The sequence below is a fragment of the Cyclopterus lumpus genome, chromosome 20 (genome assembly GCF_009769545.1).
Source record: "Cyclopterus lumpus isolate fCycLum1 chromosome 20, fCycLum1.pri, whole genome shotgun sequence".
NCBI lineage: Eukaryota > Metazoa > Chordata > Actinopteri > Perciformes > Cyclopteridae > Cyclopterus > Cyclopterus lumpus.
In genome coordinates this window covers 12,546,516-12,566,736 of record NC_046985.1, presented here as the reverse complement: position 1 = coordinate 12,566,736, position 20,221 = coordinate 12,546,516, and the positions used below count along the sequence as shown (strand labels likewise).

The window sequence follows — 20,221 nt, the reverse complement described above, 5'->3', positions numbered from 1 at the left end:
CGACACACCAGGCATTACGCTTCACTTGTGATCCTTGTGTATAGCATGAACACGATTCTGCATGACTTAGATCATATTATAGTTGTGCATAATGCACGTTGTTGTGTTATGTAACGTCTGCTGTGAACCGTCGAGAATGCACCAACCTCTGCCAAAGGAAATTACCTACCATCCGATATGGAACGGCTGGCTCCATGATGTCTTCAGACTGACGCATGACCGTACATGTAGCTTTACAGAGGGCGCACATAACTTATACAAAGAGCAGCCAGCCAATGCTTACAATTTTGTTTAGGATGTGCGTGATGCGTTTCTTTTGGTGCGTGTGTTTAATGTGTAGTTTGTTGTACCTTCCTGCAATTTGACCATAGTGTGTTTATATGGATGTCTTTTGCAATCACATTCCTCATAAAGGAAGGCCAGTCTGGGTCTGTCTTCGTAGACTGAGTGAATCAAAACTATCAGTATAGTGGGACTGCATCGTGTCACGTGAGTGGAGACTAGACTGCATTCCTGTTGTAATATCATCATGCTTCTTATCGTGGTCTTTTATCAATGGTGCCAAGGTCTGAAGGAATGCTCTCTCTCTCTCTTTGTCCCTTTCTTTTTCTCCCTATCTCTCCCCTCTCTTTGTCAGCCTAAAGGGTTCTCTATTTGAGCCAGTGAGAATGAGAGGTCAAGTGAAGGTGGTCCGTTAACACCTGCACTTTAGGCTCTGTATCTGTGTCTGTGTCAGCGTGTTTGTGTGTGAGTGTGTGTGTGTGTGTGTGTGAGAGAGAGAGAGGGAGAGGGAGAGAGAGAGAGAGAGAGAGAGAGAGAGAGAGAGAGAGAGAGAGACTCCCTCCCCTTGCTGGCTCTCCAGCTCCACTTCCAGCTGTTGCTGCATTCCTCCGCAGGTCGCGATTGGCTTTTTTTTTTGTGTAGCTTTGGAGCGTGTGTTCATGTGTGTGTTCATGTGTGTGTTTATGTGTGTATTTGTGTGTGTGTGTGTGTGTGTATGTGTGTGTGTGTGTGTGTGTGAGTGTGTGTGTGTGTATGTGTGGATGTGACAGAATTAAAAGTATCTCCTAGACATCTAGCGCAGGCTGCACAGAGGATGTATGTGTGACCCCAGCATCGAAGGAAGTGACAGAATATCTTTGGGATCTTGGAACAGTTTTGCGTCCTTTTACTTCACGATGACAGAAGTGTTCAGTCCTGCTTCAATAATGGTGAGTGCGATTTCATGTGGGTAGAATTACAAAATACCCCAATTTTTTGCGGTATTTTGAAATGTATTCAATCTCTTTTATGGCGTTCCATCATCCACTGGTGTTTAATCCACAGCTCAGGGAGTTCTTCACAGTGTGTGTTTCTTATGAGCCGTGTAAAGATAAGCTACATCTTATCCAACTTTAATTCCAGATTTTGTTCTCGGCAAATACAATACAGGGAAGGTTTTGTTTGTTTCTGGGCTACTGATTAAATGTCCCCAGTTTAGAAATGTGTGAGTATAAGTTACTACACTGAGGACATAGACCAATAAAGAAACACAAGTATAATGAATACGTTGATTCCTCTTGATATTTTAAGTTGGAGCCCCTTCACAAAATTAATACGGCAACATTTTAGTACCTTTTTCGAGGCAAATGCTTTCTAGATAAAAAAAAAATTAAAAAAAGTTTGAATAACTTGTCAGATATTACAGCGTATGATTCATATTGGAAGTTTAAAGATACTTAAATCAGGATCAGAGCAGTGGCTGATTTTGACTGGTGGTTTGGGATATTGTTAGTGTGTGAGTATAGCTCTATCCCACATTTGACACAAACAAACCCAAAGCATTCCTTTGTGGATCAACCCATACAAGCTAGTATTATTATCCATGACTCACTTGTTCTATAGCTGCCATGAGTTCATTGAAGCACTGCGTGTTGTTTCCCCTCCAGTCTTATCAACACGTACCTCTTTAACATCGCAGACGCACTGTATAAGTATCAAGTATGGATGAAGTGAGTGTGTACGAGGAGGCTATTTAATTGGGCCGTGTGTGTCTAAATTTATCTTGACACCGTATAACCTTTGACGACTTCCCAGCGAGGAAATGATATACAATGTTACATTTGGGTCATTTTGAGTTGGTCTTGTCAGGTTTGTTGGAAACAAGTTATATGTTGCTTATGGCTCTGAATCCCAGTGTGGTTATTAGTTTGTGGATGTGTCCAACCACAGCACTTTACAGCAACACATATGTGTTTAGGATACTAAAGAAAACATTATATCTTAACATATAGAATGATAAGCTATGTTAAAACCATTATACCGGTCAAGCTGGCTGTGTCTACGATGTGGAAACCAGGAGGATTGTCACACGGACTCAACATACCAATAAGGTTATGAGCTACTCACACTGTACCCGACCCAACCCTTAAGAAGTGGTAGAAGTGCACATACAGCACTTGAAAGGATATGTTGTGTGCTGAAGGGAAATATTGTTCTAATCTGTTAAGATTCCTTCCACATTGTGAACCCTTTGTGTGTGTACCCTTTGTGCTTGGATTTTCGTCACATTTGTTTCCCTTCCTTTCATGATTATTTAGTCTGTGTTTTTATTTATTATTATTTTATTTATTTTCCCTGAAAGACTCGGTTTGTTTTTTCGGCCTCCCTCTTTTCTTCTTCTTCAGCACTCACAGTTGATTGTGAGCTATGTTAAATGTGGGTCATATATGCCCCTCGACCAGTTCCCTGTCCCTCCTTGTCTTTCTGTCATATCCGGCCCTTCAGAAACCCAAACATCAGTCGATGCTCTCCATATGGCAGCAAAGGTAATCTGGGCTTTCCCAAAGACACACACACACACACACACACCCTCCTTAGAAATTCAGGTTTCCTCCAACTTTGAGTCAGCTGCAATAACAATGGACTTTCTTTCCTGTGAGGATCTTGCCTTTGGGTAAATGACAGAAAAGAAAGCGCTCATTTGAGTGTGGGAGAGTTGGGGTTGGAGAACAATGCTGCTGGATGTTTGTTGTGTTACAGCAGGGGTTCGTGGCTAAGTTGTGTTAATCAGCTTGCAGAGTTTTCACTAAAAACACACGCACACAAACACACATGCGTGAGAACACACACACTCAATGAAAGACACAAACAAGTACACGTAACTGGATGTAAAGGCACAGAGAAGAGGATGCATGTGTTTGGTGTGTGTCTGTGTGCGCGTGTGTGGGTGTGGGTGGGCGTGTTGACGTCTGTGGTGTGTACGCATGCGTAGAGCATATTTAAAGTTTTGCTGAAGAAATGATTGTGCACAGAACACAGAGTGTAGTGAGGAGAAGGAGGGGGGGGAGATCACCCCGTTTAGCCATGACATTAGGAGGACACAGAGAGAGGGACTCCATGTTAAACAGCATCTGTGAGACAATGCCGGCTTTGTCAGGTGGGCGGAGGAGAGGGTAATGCTGGAATGTAAGGGGAGGGGATGTTAGTGAGAGACAGAGGGATGGAGAAAGAGAGAGAGAGAGAGAGAGAGAGAGATCAAGACAGAGAGAGGAGTACAGGCAAGGTTACAGGCAGCATTTAACGCTTAAACGGCAGATGAAACACGTCAAGTGCATGGGGGAGGAAACGAGGTGGACTAGGGAGACAGCGTTTTGTAAACAAATGAGACACAAGCAATATTCCAAAATAAATGGACAGCGATGGAGCTACGACCAAATGAGAGGAAAGAAGATGTGGTATTCTTAACAGATTGGGAAATGGGTGCTGACATGCACCTTATATATGGCACTCAAGCATGCACATGAACACATGTACAATGCACATAAATTAAGGAAATTAACTCACGCTATATGCACGCAATCACACACTCGCTTCCAAAACCCAAAGACACAGAAAACCAGTTGTGAATGAAACCACCCATATTTGATTTCTGTAGCAAGTGCAAGCTTAACAGTGACCTTGACTGCAGCTGTATTGTGAGCCCCCCTCATCTCCAATAGTTGGTCAATATATCATCCTGTGGAGCTGCCTGCCTCGAAACACCCTCTAGCCTAAGGCCAATGTATAAGCTACTTAAATAAAGCAGGCACTCACACTAAAGAAGCAGCATGGAATATCTGCAGTTAAAGTAGAAAAAGCCTGATTTTGTTTCGTCCTCTTCTATTTTGTCCATTCAGAGTAACCATATTCACGATTTAGCCCATGACGTTGGTGTTTTTGACTAAGCCATCCCTACACCAACTAGTCTGTTCCAAATCAGTGATATTCACAACTCGCTGAGATGTCCTGAGATATGGTTATGAGAATGCAGCCTGCCACAGAAACAGACAACAACAACAACGACAACGGAGAAGGTAATTGAAACTGAGGGAAAGAAAAAACAGATGTAGAGGAAATACAAACAGAAGGATAAAAGCAGAGGATGAAGAACATAATGAACCAGAGAATTCTTGAAACAGAGAATGTCCTTCTGAGTCCTCTTTGTTTCTTTCTTCCATCACTCTCTCTTTCTCCGTCATCCCAATTTTCTATCTCCATTTCTGTCTCCAGCTGCAGGGCAAACTAAGCATTTGGGGAGACTCAGCTGTCCTAGAGATGGGATCAAAGCGAGATGTGGACTTTTTTACTTGAGTCTTAGGGATTTAAAAAAACATTCTATGTATGAAGTTATTTGAGATGGTTTTCAATTATTTAAAGGGCTAGTTCAGGTGTAAAATAGATGTGGGATTAAAGTTAGCATTACATGTGGGTCAGGGCTTAAAGTCTTTCATTCCATTCAAGGAGTTAGTTTGTGATGAAATGTTGAAGTTTACTCTACTGGTCTGCTCCATATTATTCACCTTACCTTAACTTTATACTATTTATTCACATAGATAATACCATATTACTCTGCCATCAAACTCCATTGTCACTGTAACTGCGTAACTGTACAGTGTACACCAGGTGTATACACCTGAGCAATTGTAAGAACATTGTAATAACATTCGTCATGTGTTGAAAGTAGGATTGTGTCATTAAAAGCATATTGTGTGTAGTTGTTGCTTAACAATGATGGACACCCATTATGTGTTTCATATATCATTAGTTCTCATCTTACATACTCAGGGGGCAGTGAAATACAAGCTACACAACCGTGACATATTATCACATTATATTATACATGTTGCCTGCGTACTCATCCAGCAAGCGGAGCAGCATGGCATTCATTTGGAGTCCTGTTTCTGGCCATCTGATGAATGTCAGGCTGATATTAACTCTCTTTTAGCTTTGTTCTGGTCTCCAGCACCTGCTTAAAATGATTAGTCTCTTAAGCAGCTAAATTCTCCACTATGTTACCAGCTAGCTGCTATCTATATATATGTATATATATATATATATATATATATATATATCTAAAGCAAAAAGCGAGAAAGCTGCCTATCACATTAAAGTCATTCACTTTCGATATTATTGACTGGAGCAGCTTTAAAGGCCAGGTAATAACAGCAAAGATCGTAACAGGTATTCATTATTGTGTGTTCATACGTTTCTCCTGCAAATACCTCGACCATCCAGTAATCTCGTAGCTCTCTAATCCAGTGGCCCAGATAGCATCAGTTTTGTTGATTGGAGATTGTGGAGGCCCCTCAGAATGCCAGAGCTGAAATCTGAAAATCTACAAGGGGGGTTGACACACATCACTGCTCTGCTTAAGCTAGAACACAACAAGGCCAAAAGCTTGTCCTGACCTGCCCAGACCGGAGCTCAGGGGGCCATGGAAAAGTAGAAAGACACTGAGGTGAAATGATGGAGTCAAGAATATAAGAATATAATATAAGAATCAAGGAGGCAGGAAAGGACGTACAAGAAGGAAGTGGGAGGAAAAGATAGAAAAAGAAGAGGGAAACATCTTGTCATTATACTCAAAACAGTTCCCGTTGAACTTTTAATCTGCGTCTCATCTATGTATTTGTCCAGCTGATTTTCTTGCCATCATACACCGTGTGTTTGTTTTGTCTACACGAGGAATGAAAAAAGAAATCAGTGGAATGTGGGGCCCCGTATCTTTATGCGATGACAAAAATGAACTGATGGTGACTTTATTTGTGGACGTGCGTGTGCATGTGTGTGTGTGTGAGTGTGTGTGTGTGTGTGTGTGTGAGTGTGTGTGTGTGTGTGAAGAATAGAAGTGTGTGTGTGTTTAAAGGCAATAAGGGTGTCAAAGGAGAAAAAGGAGGAAGTGACCTCAGAGAGGAAGTTGCCGCTGTATTAGAGGAAGTGGTATGGAGCTGACTTTGCGCTTCCTACGCTTGTCATTGGAGGAAAGATCAAAAAGAAAGGAGGATGGGACATAGAAAGTAAAAATGAAGGAAAGGAGAGAAGAAGAGAAGACAAGAAGGTTGGAGAGTTGGAAAAACTGTTGAAGACATTTTAAAACAAATGAGATACTAATGGAGAAACTTGTGTGAGGTTGATAATGCATATTATCATAAGATTATTACAGGATAACATTGCGAGAGAAGAGAGGCAGGAGATGACAGAAGGTGGAAATGGAGATGTGGTTGGGGTGGTTTCCCATGCTGTAATCTTCTCTGCTTGGGTGAGAAACATTTCACTCATCCGTCTGTGTGTGTGTGTGTGTGTGTGTGTGTGTGTGTGTGTGTGTGTGTGCGTGTGTGTGTGTGTGTGTATGAGCGCACACAAATAGAAGCAAGCCGGTATTCATTTATTGAATTGTAGGGTACTGCAGGGGTTGTCCTTGGCACTGGATCTTAGCAAGTTCAATCAAACCATTTTATCTCGCTCTGTTTTCATTCCTCTTTTTAGTTTGACATTCTCGTCCTTTTATTCCAATCTAATCCTGCCCTGCTTTTCCTGCATTTCCTCATGGTTTTTATATTTTGACCCTTAACATGGTTTCATTTATCTTGGACTCCACTATCAACTTATACAAAATAAGAATAGTCATGACACTAAAGTCTCGCTCGTGGCCCTCAGAGGCTGAAATGTATATTACACCCAAAAATGAAGAAACAAACAGCACTGATGCTTATGCTAGTCTGAGGTTGGTCCTGAGGCAGACTCTTGATGAAAACGATGAAATCAAATATCAAAAGCATCAAAGCATGAATCGGATCTGCAAAATCTGCCTTTTGGATGATGACATACCTGCACATTTGATCAGTGGCGTCGGAGGAAAGTCTATGGAGTCTCCAAAGGGTCCATCTTCTGGGGAGCATGAATGAATTCAACATCTGTTTGTTAGTTTGTTTGTTTTTCAGAAAATGTTGGCCCTACTGTGGCAATTTTGCCATACAGGTCGTGCAACTGATGGGTATTGCTATCACTTGACTCTGTTGCTTGTTGGGTGGAACACACACATTTAAAGCACCGGGGAGGGATGGTCAACTGTACCATAAAGTTGTGGGAACTCTGTTTTCATGGAACATTTCTTCCTGTTCTTCCCACTGCAAACCAGCATGTGTGTGTGTGTGTAAGAGAGAGAGAGAGAGAGAGAGAGAGAGAAACAGAAAAAGAAAAAGAAACCATTTATTCCTCTCAAGTGTTATTTTCCCCTTGGAACACTTTCACACAGAGAGTTCCTCTCATGTGGCATCAGCTGGTCACACAATGTTGTTCTTTCTGTGTGTGTGTGTGTGTGTGTGTGTGTGTGTGTGTGTGTGTATGTGTATTCGAGTGTAGCTATGTATGGGCATAATCATCTGTGCAGATAAGTACAACCTTTGTGTACGCGTGTGACCCTGGTATGCCGTGTATACGTGTGGACATATAAACCATTTTTCATATGGAATGAAATGATGATGAATGAATGTACATTTGAAAGGTGAAAAGACAACAGCACATGCAATACTGTCATGAATAAATGATGATCAGGTGTGCTCTCTCATCCATTCTGCAGGACTCTGAGATGATGTTTCAACCAGAGTCAGATCAAATGTCTCGAGTGGAACCCAAGGTGAGAGAATATAGGCAAACAAACAAGTCAAATTACCGTAATATGAATACATGTGTTTTAAGGGTACATTTTAATGGTGGTCCTAGTTTCTAGTCTTAGTCTTTCTAGAATATAATAATGATGAATAAGCTGTGAGTGAAAACAATACCTTTCCGATCTGACCGATGCTTGTAGTCTCCGCCTCTGGACCTGATTGACACAGGGAAGGGGCTGAAGGTCCAGACAGCCACGCCTCATCTGGTGAGCCTGGGCAGTGGGAGGCTCAGTGTGGCAATCACCCTGCTGCCACTAAAAGAAGGTAACAAACACACACACACACACACACACACACACACACACACACACACACACACACACACATACAAACACACACTCCATGGGTTATGATTACTTAGTCAGACAGTAGCCATTCCTCTTCCTGATGCCCAGGATCATAGACTATTTTATAATGATTGTAATTTCTCACAAGTCATGTACATCTGTCATCTATGGTGGAACTAGACCTTTGCAGTCCCCTCCCCTCCCCCCGTGTCCCTCCTTCATTGCTCTGTTTCTCGGCCTTTCCCCATACTTCTCCTCTCTTTGTGCCCTCTCCCTACAACATCCATCGCTTCATCTCCATGTTACTGGAGAAGTGTGTGTGTGTGTGTGTGTGTGTGTGTGTGTGTGTGTGTGTGTGTGTGTGTCGCTGTGATAGGGGAAAGTGATACTATGCATGGGTCACAATAATGTCAAAACAAGGAGCCAACACCACTTCCTCCCACAGGGCGCCCTTAGACTGAAAACATGTATTTAAACAAACTACTACATCCAAAGCCCTGGTTATTTATTTGTTCTGTCATTGGGGATGAAAATGGCCCCACTTGATGGTTAGTGTGCGGACTGAATCCACATTTAACCGTACCAAAAATGAGGACAACACCGCGCTAACCAATCCAAACAGCTATAAAACACAGATGACTCAAACTACACGGTTCCATGACAGTGTCTTCGAGAACAGGCAGGAAGCACTCACTCCATTATAGTGAAAGACTGCAATCCACACAATTCCTTAGACAAATATTGAAATCAGTGCAAGCATGGCCAAATACACGTTAGTATTTATAGTGTCTCTTTCATCAGCCATCCACAGGTGTCTTGCATTCATTTCCCCCTCAATGACCCCCCCCCCCCCCACCCCCTTCTCTCTTATACACAGACAGACACACACACATACACAGACACACACATACACACAATCAGACAACCGTAGATTTATTGAATATGCAAGCCACAGGTGCCATAGCTTAATTATTATTCCAGCAGGTTGGCCAAACGCATGACAGAGAAGAGATGGGAGCAAAGATAATGAGATCTACAACATTGTATGTATCATGAAAGACACGCTTGTACAACTGATTATAATTCAATAGCCTGCAGTAAAGATGGAATACTTATACAAACGGACATGAGCTTGAAAGCCTTAAACTTAATTGAAAATCTGTCCTTGGATGACCCGCGTGACTCACATATATTTTTAGAGTTGACAAGTCTTGTGCGGATCACAAAGCTCTCATTGTATTCCTAATACAGAGAGACAGACTCTTTTTGTTTCGCCTCCTCGGCCAGGAGAGAAGAGCAGTTAAATATGTTGATAGATGGATTGATTTAACGACAGTCTAAACTAAATGTTTCATTACACAGGGGATGGTATTAAAATGAAACGTAGTGTAAAGTCAGCATTGTGACATTTCATATTTTACATCATTATATGTCTCTTGCGTAACCTCGACCACATTGCCCCACACTTCCACATTCTCCCGGCTCGGTGTGCCCTTCCATTTCAGGAATGAGGAATGCCAACAATGTGAACAAGACATTTTAGGAGAACTGAGGGTCTATTTTCCTCCAAAATGTATCGACTGAAAAAGAATAAGCGTTTGAAATTGATAATACTGAAGTGCCCCTTCAAAGTGTGGCTCACAGACCACCCATGTGGTTAAAAAAGAAAATTGCATTGTATTTTTATCATTTCTATTTGCATATTGCTTGATGTTCCAGGGGTGACCCGCATTGGCCGAGAAGACGCTCCAATTCCTCAAGATATCACTATCCATGGCGTTGGCATCGAGGCAGAGCACTGTCTCATCATCAATGAAGGTTGATGTCAGTTTACTCAGCACAACATGAATTCATATTATAGCCAGGCATCGGCATTAAACAGGACTGGCAAGTGTGTTCTTAGATGTTTACCTAGTTTACATCTGTACATTGTGTTGGCAAATTACTCATTTATTTATCAAGGCTTTTAAATAAAAAATATACTGAAAATAAATCTGCCTAAAAGGTTACTTTCAATATTTGAAAACATTTAGTCAAACCCGTAAAGAGATGATCGGCTAAATATACTAAGTACAAAATGCATCTATGATTATTTTAACAAAACTGCAACAGAATCTGTTAGAATCACCATCAAACCGGCACAATCTTTAATTTGTTTCAATTTTAATAAGGTTTCAAGTTAAATATAGCATGGGGTGAAATATTAAACTGGATGTCTTTCAGTACTTAGTCAGTGTATTGTGAGCATGAAAAGACAATTATCTTTGACGAGTGATTGAGTGCGCTGATGTTTGTTTGGTTTTGTTTTTTTGTTCCTGTGTGTCACATCCTGTATAATTACCACGCGAAGCATTCAGACCAAGGCCCTGCCGTGAAGATGGAAATAGCATGGCTTTGTGTGTATGTTATCATTAAACATGTTCGTGAGGCATCTTTCAACAGGGAAGTACTTCTGAGTAAAGGATGATGTAGAAACTGTAGTTGCTTTACTTTAAACCGAAGGTATACTGATCCCCTACTTTCTCATTATCACCTCTGACACAGGAGGGGTGGTGACCCTGGACCCCTGTGGTCACCTCTGCAGTCTGGATGGAGCACAGGTCACTGTCCCCACACCACTCACACAGGGTAAGATATGCAGACACACACACACACACACACACACAGAGACACACACACACACAAACACACACACAGTATAGCTCAGTCTATTTTCAGAGAGGGCCCATACCATAGACTGTGTATCCGAAGGCCCATGTCAGGTGTTTCACTTGCTTGCACAAAACTAGGCACACGCATGACCATCTTTGATGTACTGCCACCTACTGGTCAGTGAAATAGTTGGAGTGAAAGTTGACTAAATTTCGTTGAGTGTGCATATATTTTCAGTGTTTAAAAACTCCACCGTGTGTGAAAAAGAGAGAGTGGTTAGTTTGCGGTTTGGTTAACTTGCATTCCTTTTAGTATGTGTATGATTCATATGGTCACAGTTAACATTGTGCTGACGTGAACATGAACAGCCCGGTGTGCATGTTTGTGTATCTTTCACATGAATGTATGGGCCAATGTGTGTGTGTGTGTGTGTTTGAGCATTTCCGTGTGTTTGTGGATGTGTTTTGAATGATGTAGTGGATGTTCGTGTACCTCTGGTTTGGTTTAATTTGTTGTGGTTTGGAACAGCTAGCTGCTACAGTGAGTCACAGCTTCCAGCAACGGCAGAGCATATACCCTGCACATCAAGTTCGGTCATAGGAGACTGCAGAAAACTTGCAGAACACACTCACACACACACACACACACACACACACACACACACACACACACACACGCACACACACACGCACACAGAGGATCCTCCCAAATTCTAACGCATTTCTTTTCTTATCACTCTTTCCACCCCTGCCCGTGTGTCTGTGTCTGTTTTTTGTCGGCCAGTATCTTGATCTTTCATCTGTCTGCCCTCTCTTTTCTCCTCTCTTCCCCCACATTCCCTTTTTATGGATTTATAATAATAATAATAATAATGCATTTAATTTATATAGCGCTTTTCATAATACTCAAAGACACTTCACATAATTAAAACATTCTAAAAGTTAAAAATAAATAAATAAGAATAGCTAAAATACAGGTAAAACAAATAAAACAAATAAATAGGGACGCTCGGACCCTGATAAGAAAACAAAAACAAAAAAAAGTTTGTTTACTGAGTTGCAGAGCACTCCTTGTTTGACTGTTTTTGCACCTGGCTTCTCCTTCTCACTGTATCCATCCTTTCTGTGTTCCCTTTTTATTTTTTTTGATTGTGGCCTGCGTGGCCTGGCCATTTCAAGTTAAATATTGACAGGCCTATTTATCTTCCCTCCGTGCCTGGCTGATTCAAATATTGACATCATCTTGGTGTGTGTGCCCTGTGTGTCTACACACACACACACACACACACACACACACACACACACACACACACACACACACACAAGGCTTCAGGAAGTCGCAGGGGTGAAGAGAAGTACTGAAAGAATGAAAAAAAGTCAAAAGGGCATGGTTTGGTCAATTATGGAGAGAGAGACAACATCTTTCAGGAATATCCTCTGGCCTCAAAACACACACACACACACACACACACACACACACACACACACACACACACACACACAGGTACACGTGCACACTGTGGAGCAGTCTGGAGTTGATTAGCTATGTTTAGGAAATGATCAATTCTGTATTTGGGACTTCGGCGCTGGACCTGATCACATCAGCTTAACTTCTAACTAACTTGAACAGCTGGAAGTCCGTTGTTGAATGTGTTCATACAGCGTAATAACATATTCCCAATGATGACAATATAAATCATCGTATAGCAATAACAACGGTTACAGGGAGACTGTACCCTTGACTGAGGATTTTTTTCTCGCTTCCTTCCAGAATCTTCCCCCAAACTCTTCTCTGCCCCTTCTCCACTGTTGCTTGGTGTCAAGCCAAATTAATTAATTGCAAAATGAATTGGGTTGTCATTATAACCCAAGCAAGCCCCCAGGTTGTTAAGTCATTCGCTATAGTCCAGCTGTTTCGGGGTTACACTGGTCCAAGGTATTTCAATGAAAAGAGAGAGCAAATAATAGGTAGACAAAGAAAAGCTCAGGGGGCGTCCACCAAATACCTCACAGTCTAATAGCCTTTGAACCTACCAAAACTAGATTAGGGTGATAGCGTATTAGATTGATCGTAATAGCGTATTAGATTGATCGTTTACATACAATCCTGTTTTCTTCTCTTTTATTTGGCTTTTTTTATAACTCTAAACCTTCCACGATGCTATTGTGTTCCTCGATAGTATTTTAAATAGTTTGCTCTCGTGAATCCTGAATCGCTTACCCCCTTCTTTTTTTTACCCCTGAGTTGGTACAGTCCCGCACGCAGACTCGTGGACGGTAAATCAGTGAACTTTCTTACACACGGAGTCAAGGCGGCTGAGGAGGCGCCCCGCAGGAGAGAGAGACAGAGAGAGAGACAGCGAGAGAGAGAGAGAGAGAGGAAGACAACAACAACACGGGGACCGTCAGGACTCGAGCTATAGCTTTTGTTTTACTAGAAAAACAAAAAAGTTAATTTGAAGCCTTGTCATTATAATTTGTGAGACGTAAAAGAAAGAAAGAAATAACCTAACTAGTTGTTATTATCGTGAAACGGGCTCACTGAATGGGACTCAACAGGTATGTAACGGATTTTTATTTTGCTAGTTAAAGTTAACTTTCAACGAAAGTAACACATTCATGTTGCATGTAAATACATTCTCTGTACTTATCTGCACTCCACCTTTTTGAGTTCGGCCTATTTCATAGTCTTTGGCTATGCCCCACTCTTTTTCTTGAATGAACTAAGATAAGGTTAGTGTTTTGTTGGCTAACGTTACTAATTACAGGTGCAGTAGGCTAGTTGTAGTTTCTTTGGAGGTCATTTCTCTCTGTTGCCCATCCGTGGTGAGTGTGTTTGAATCGGGCTTATACACATTCAAACCAACATAGCTGAGCGCAAAGTGAAAACACTGTTTTGATACCAGCAGCCTCTCTCTCTCTGAGGAAGCTGGGCAAATGCTATTCCCATCAATCGATACATTTGTTTATTTGAACCTTGTCGTATATGAGCAGCGAGAGTTGGCTGCTTTTACCGGTCATGCATGGGCTCATCAGCTGATATTATTGTTTTTCCTTCCTCCCTTCTGATTGGCTGCAGTGTGGAAGCCGTCACAGACAGATTGAGTCCCATCTGTCACCATATCTGCATACTGCTTTTTGCTTTTTTAAAAAACTGCTATAAGGACTGTAAAGCCAGCTGCATTATTGCTGCTGATCCTGTGATCCAAGCCAATGAGTGGGGAAACACTTATTTCCCTTCATATTGGCAGACATCTTTTAGAGGCGTTTCATCACAACTTGTTGGCTGTAGTATATTGTCTGCAGCTTTCGATGGATTCATAAATGTGCTTCACGTACTGGTGTGGTGTGAGTGCATGTGACAAAGAGAACCGGCGCATGGCTGTGAGGACAGGCTCAGTGGTCAGGATACCTGACACCTGGAAACAAAACCTGCCTCATTGTCATGGATGTTATTGTGTTCAAGTCTTTCTTCTGCCTGCCTTGAGCACATTTGGGTAACTGAAAAGAAAAGAACAGTTTTAAAACCAGATGAATGAGAAATAAATTATTAGGTTTGCATGGTGTTTGTATTTACATTTTTTTTCTTTCTTTTCTTTCTGCTAGATTAGAGGTTGTTTATAGTGTATGCACCATGGTTGTCCCCTTTTCTTGGGAGAAGTGGGGTGGGTCGATGGATTGATGCATTGTGGATGAGATTTGAGATGGAGCAGAGAAGATATCTATGGGCCTCTGGTGAAGAGCTAGAGTGTGTGTGTGTGTTATCTGGACTGTGGTCTTGCCCGACACCTACTGCTACTGTTATTATTATTAATTGCATCGCTATTACTGTTACCGATACATTACTGCTTTTATTTGTCATTATTATTCTACGACAGCCACTGCTGCTGTTATTTTTGGTAGTCGTAACTTTTTCATTATGCCAACTGTTATGTTGTTCATTCTGTACACATGACATCTGTTGCACTTCTGTCCATCCAAGGAGAGAGATCCTTCTCTGTTGCTCTGAAGTTGAATTGTGTGTGTGTGTGTGTCTGTATGTGTGTGTGTGTGTGAGTGTGTGTCTGTATGTGTGTGTGTGTGTGTGTGTGTGTATGTATGTGTGTGTGTGTGTGTGTGTGTGTGTGTGTGTGTGTGTGTGTGTGTGTGTCTGTGAGTGACTGACCGACTGAAGTGTGAGTGAGTGTCTAAACTAATCTACACGGACTCCCCTGAGAAAGACCAGTCTGTTTTTGTATGATGTTACTGCTGGGCCCTTGTGCCCCGGAGAGGGTTCATTTGTGGTTTTGAGGCCTATTAACACTCCCACTGGGACCCTGTGTGTATGCATCTTTTCATGAATTCAGTTTTAGTTCAGTTCCAAAAGGATTTAAGTGATTATAGCAACATTTAGAAGGCAACCAGTTGTTCCCAAAAAAATAAGAGTGTACCGGTATTTGGACATTTTTGACGATTTACTTTTGCTTTTTGTGATTAATTTGCATCTCAAAACTGACCAATGACCAGTTAAGTTAAGTTAGTTTCATCCAAGAAATAGTTTGATATGGGATCTCTGTATTTGGTTTGTTTTTCATTCTAACCTAATGGTCTCAATTTGGCAATTCCTCCACTTACGTTAACCACATAGAGAAACAATTTTGAGTTCCCCCTTACATAACACTGTGGCGAGAGTGTAGTTTGGGTCGCTCAGATCTACATGGAAACAAAAATTGTCTCCAGACGCGATACAGCTTCTACATCTGGGCCCTCAAAGACTCTGAGGTTGGCCTTTGTAGATCACACACTTTAAATTATCCTATAAATGTATGTAAAGACTAATTTCCAGTTTTCTTGTTGTTGGAGAGGGTCTGTCCATATGTGTATGTGGGGGGGGGGGGGGTAATGCTTTGCCGTGGGAGGCAAACTCAATTTGCTGGTAAACAAGTGAGCACGTAAATAAGATTAAACGTGTTTTGTTGTGGATGCTGTGTGTGTGGTTGTGTGCGTGTGTGTGCGTAAGCGTGTGTGTGCATGCGTGTGGTTGTGTGGAGGTAAAAGGGAGTTGGCATGTGTTCATGTGCAATCTATTTAGGACAGCAGATTTACATTTAGTCTGTGTGCAAGCAGTTAGATTAGCATTTCTGGATTGAATGTGGCGGATGCTGTGTAATCTTATCACAGATGGAATTTAGGAGTAAGGGTTAGGAGAAGGTATTTTCTTTTCACACTAATCCAGTGTTTGTTCGAAAAAGCAAGAAGTGATATAAAGGGTCAATCATCAAGTTGTATAAATATATTACAATTTCTGAGTTTCTCATCCTTTCTTTGCTTTTCTCTGTCACAAACACACGCGTACTGCTTGTATTTGTTCATGCTGGAGGAGGACGGGATTAGTTAGTAGTTATTTGTTAGCTAAGAAGTACTGGGAGGAAATTAGATCAATGGGAGGAGTGGGGGCTGTGAACAAATCATGGCGACACACTTTACCCTCCACTTTAATGGTGGCACATGGTGAGGCTATTGAGGGGAGGAAATTAGATTTTTACAAGAGCTGACTGCTGTGTGTGCGTTTGTGTGTCTGTGTGTGTGTGTGTCTGTGTGTGTGTGTGTTTTCTTCTCTGCTAAATACCAAGCGTTACTGTGAGTCATTAGGCAGACACTGTTAAGAGACATTATTAGATCATTCCTACACACAACTTGGTGTGTCTGTCTGTCTTTCTCTCATTTTAATTACAAAACACACATCTTTCGATCTCGCTGTCTTGATGCCACTGCTTCACAGTTTGCATCCCAACCTGTGAGTATTGTGTTTATGTTTTCATGTGTGTGGTGTTAGCTCCACCTCACCACAGCGCTCAGCCCCCCCTCCCCGTGCGTAGAAATTACAGCTAAGAAATCTGCCAAGGCAACGTCTAGACAGATATGACCTAGCTAACCTGTAATCGCAAATTTGGCCATTAGAACAAGTTTTCAGTGGAGGTGTTTGTGAAGCTGGACACAAGTCTGCAGAGTAAGAGAGGTCAGGACAAAAGAGGGATGAGAATGAGAGAAGGGAAAAGAAACATTTACATTTTTCCATTCAGTCTTTTTCCATTCGCCCTTTCACTAACCCCCCCCTCTTGCCTCAGTGGCTGTGCCTGACTTCAGGTCCAAGGAATCTGATGTAACTGTAATGGAGCTATTAAGGAGGTTCTTTTTTAGCCTTTTACACACATGCTAACATTGTGGGGGTTTACTGTTGCTTATTGAACCTTCCTCAGGGTTGGAGGTTGGGGAGAGCAAAGAGATTGCGTGCGTGTGTGTGCGAGTGTGAGAAGACAGACAAATGAGAGGGGAACTCTTTGTTTATTAGCCAGTCTTGTGATCTTCTCTCCTCTTTGTTGTCTACTCCACTTTGCATCGGTGTAGTCTTTTCATTTGTTTTGGGCTGTCTTTCTTCTTTTTCACTTTTCCTATATAGGATCTTGTGTGTGTAAGCACTGCTGTCTCTCTCCCTTCCCTTCTGAGGTATTTGGACAGCTGTGGCTGTCTGTGTGTATTACAGAGGTTGTGACCCTGACATCGTGTTTAATACCTGGCCCTCTCGGCCTAATTGATGGCCAGAGCAAACACTGTGGTCTGGAATGGCTGCCTGTGTGTTTCTGGCTGTAGAGAAGAAGAAAAAGCTGTTCTTCATTTTCATACATACAATATAGCGTTTGATGTATTCCTCATGTGTGTGTGTGTGTGTATGTGCCACACAAACACAAAAGCCAAGAATCACATGCTTACAATTACTTTTTTAAATCCTTTTTTTAGTCTGTACCACACTATACCTGAATGTATAGAGTATGCAACATCTGTTTCTGTAAACATGAGTTTTACCTCACATGTCTGTGTGTTTCTTCTCCAGGTTATTCCCTGTGTCTGGGTAAGTCCTATTTCTTCCGGTTCAACCATCCTGAGGAAGCAAGCAGAATGAAGAGCATGCTTCCACAAAAGAGCCCTGTGTCGGCTTTAGCCTACAACACAGGTACACACACACACACACACACACATACAGAGGGGGCCTAAACCCCTTCCCTGACCCGTGACCTGTACTTGATCCCTGCTCTTCTTCCTTTGTTTTTCCTCTCTCTTTGTTCTGGCACATCATCATCTCCTCTTCTACCTCTCTCCAGAGAGCGAGGCGATGAAGGAGTGATCCTTCATCGCTCTATCTATTGCATCTGCTTTTCACCTGTGCAACATCTGTACCCACAGATATATTTGCTCCTATGCGCTGACTCGGATCTCAGGGTAAAGTTACAGGTACACACGACCTAGACAGGTGTGTGCGAGATTGGCATGTTAGTCTTGAGTATGTGTGTTACACACTTGTGATAGACTCAATGGTAGAGCCGGGGCAGCTATTTATTTCAACCCTTCTCAATATATTCCATAAACATGTTCTCTCACTGTCAAACACATGCTAAAAGGTCAATTCAAAGCATATAGGAATGTTACTGTCATCTGGTGCCTCTCCATTACCATGGTGATACAGCTGGACTCCGCTGTCTCCTTGGTGATTGATCGGGCTTGGAGCAAGATGTGTGTGCGCCATAATCAGTGGAATCCTTGCTTTTTAAAGTCCTAGATGTAAGGAAGGCACTCCTCTCTCCTCTCGCCCCTGCTCCTCTGATGTTTCTGTTGAGAGGACTTACATCTCTCTTACACACACACATACACACACACACGTGCACACACACGCACACACTTTGGAAAGTTGTTTTTACAGGCAGCCAAAATCTTGACCTTTATCCTCCAGATTGCCAAGACTCACACTCTCCGACGTGTACCTAAAGTGAAGGCTCTCGCACAAAGCAAAACAAGCTGGGCAATGAGCGGAATAGTCACGATAGAACTTGATGCACGCCAGGCCTCTAGTATAAATCTGCCCATGTATGGACACAAACACCCTGTGTGTGTGTGTGTGTCTCTAGATCTTATGATGTCTTTCATTTTCTGACCCATTTCTCTCCACCATGTAAGGTTTGACATTTTCTCACACAGGCTGTTATTCAGCTGTGAGCTTCACTTTAGGTACTCCAGTTTCCCGAACAATATAACTCAACTAAGCAGTCGTAGTTCAAACACATGTGTACACTCGGGAAGTACACGTGTGTGTGTTTCTCTCAGGCGGAGCCACAGTTTTTTTGTGTGCGTGTGGGCGAATGGACAGTTAAACGCTGGGTGGTCTACGCATTGAACATTATAATGGCTCCCTTTCCACATAAAGCCATAGATGAATTCAAAACACTCGGCAGGTTTCTCACACTTTGTTTTCCTAGTGTTTTACCTGCATTTCTGATGACAGGAGTTTAAAAAGTAAAAACAGTGCTATTAATCAACAATACTCCTGCTGACCTCAGCAATATTTTACCAAGTAAAAATAACTTTTTCTCGGATTTTTGTTTTAGTTTTAACTTCCTTCCTGCTAAATCTTACTGATGAGGTTTGGAAAAAGACCCCCTCTCTGCTGAAGCTGTTTTAAATATAAGGCTTTAGGAAGGGCGGGGGCCCACAGAATATTTTGTGGTTTTATTTTCGTTTCCTATACTAAGGAACAGAAGTCTAGTTAGATTTATAATGTTTGTCTTGGATCTAATGGATAGTTTTGTGCAAGAGTGTGTGTGTGTGTGTGTGTGTGTGTGTGCGTGCGTGTGTGTGTCTGTGTGTGTGTGTGTGTGTGTGTGTGTGTGAGAGAGTCGACTCCTCCTCTGGGTGATTTGCTGCCAGTTGCAGATTGTTTGGTTTTGGTTTGTTCTTCCATCAGCCCCCCTCTGAATAGCTGCAGCTTCAGGTACAGACACAGCCTCTCTCTCTCTTTCTCTGTCATCATTTTCCTTCTTCTGCCATCTTGTTTTCTTGTTACTCCATATTGTTTATCCCAGCCTTTTCTCTTGTTTTGTGTCTGCCCTCTTGTTTTTCTTTCCCTCTTCACTCAATTTCCCTCCAGCTCCTCTCTGCTTCCCCAATTATGCATTTATTTAAATAGCTGTTTCTCATGCTCCTGAATGTTCGCCTGTATTTGTGTATCTACGCATTCCCTATATTATTCATTTAATTAGTTTTCCATTATATCTTTTTTTCCTCCTTCAGACTATTTGAAGTTCAGCAGTGACTATAGCCATGCGGTGGTGGGCGGCACCAACAGTGCTCGGGGCATGCGATCAGCCTCTGAGCTCCGGGACTTGATGGACACCCTTCAGCGCAAGAAAATTGCCCTGGAGAACAGCCTGAGAGCCAATGGGAATGCAAACCCCTCCTACTTCAGCGTAACACAGGTGAGACATCATTTAGCTCCACTCCAGGA

The 20,221-nt window shown here is 42.1% G+C and overlaps 1 protein-coding gene across 5 annotated transcripts in view; it reads left to right on the top strand.

Moving 5' to 3' along the window:
• The first annotated feature begins 1,023 nt into the window (after nucleotides 1–1,023).
• phldb2b (pleckstrin homology-like domain, family B, member 2b) overlaps nucleotides 1,024–20,221 on the top strand; it is a 40,125-nt gene continuing 20,927 nt past the window's right edge. Inside the window, exons 1-8 of one of the 5 annotated variants that reach the window (XM_034559908.1) lie at nucleotides 6,211–6,358; nucleotides 6,454–6,559; nucleotides 7,880–7,936; nucleotides 8,111–8,234; nucleotides 9,977–10,075; nucleotides 10,802–10,885; nucleotides 17,780–17,899; nucleotides 20,008–20,192. In XM_034559908.1, the coding sequence (XP_034415799.1) occupies nucleotides 6,324–6,358; nucleotides 6,454–6,559; nucleotides 7,880–7,936; nucleotides 8,111–8,234; nucleotides 9,977–10,075; nucleotides 10,802–10,885; nucleotides 17,780–17,899; nucleotides 20,008–20,192 (810 nt within the window). In that variant the 5' untranslated portion in view covers nucleotides 6,211–6,323. Of the gene's footprint in view, nucleotides 1,212–6,210; nucleotides 6,359–6,453; nucleotides 6,560–7,879; nucleotides 7,937–8,110; nucleotides 8,235–9,976; nucleotides 10,076–10,801; nucleotides 10,886–13,217; nucleotides 13,468–17,779; nucleotides 17,900–19,581; nucleotides 19,709–20,007; nucleotides 20,193–20,221 lie in introns of those variants that run through there. The other 4 variants (XM_034559910.1, XM_034559909.1, XM_034559911.1 and 1 more) reach the window with 4 other exon arrangements.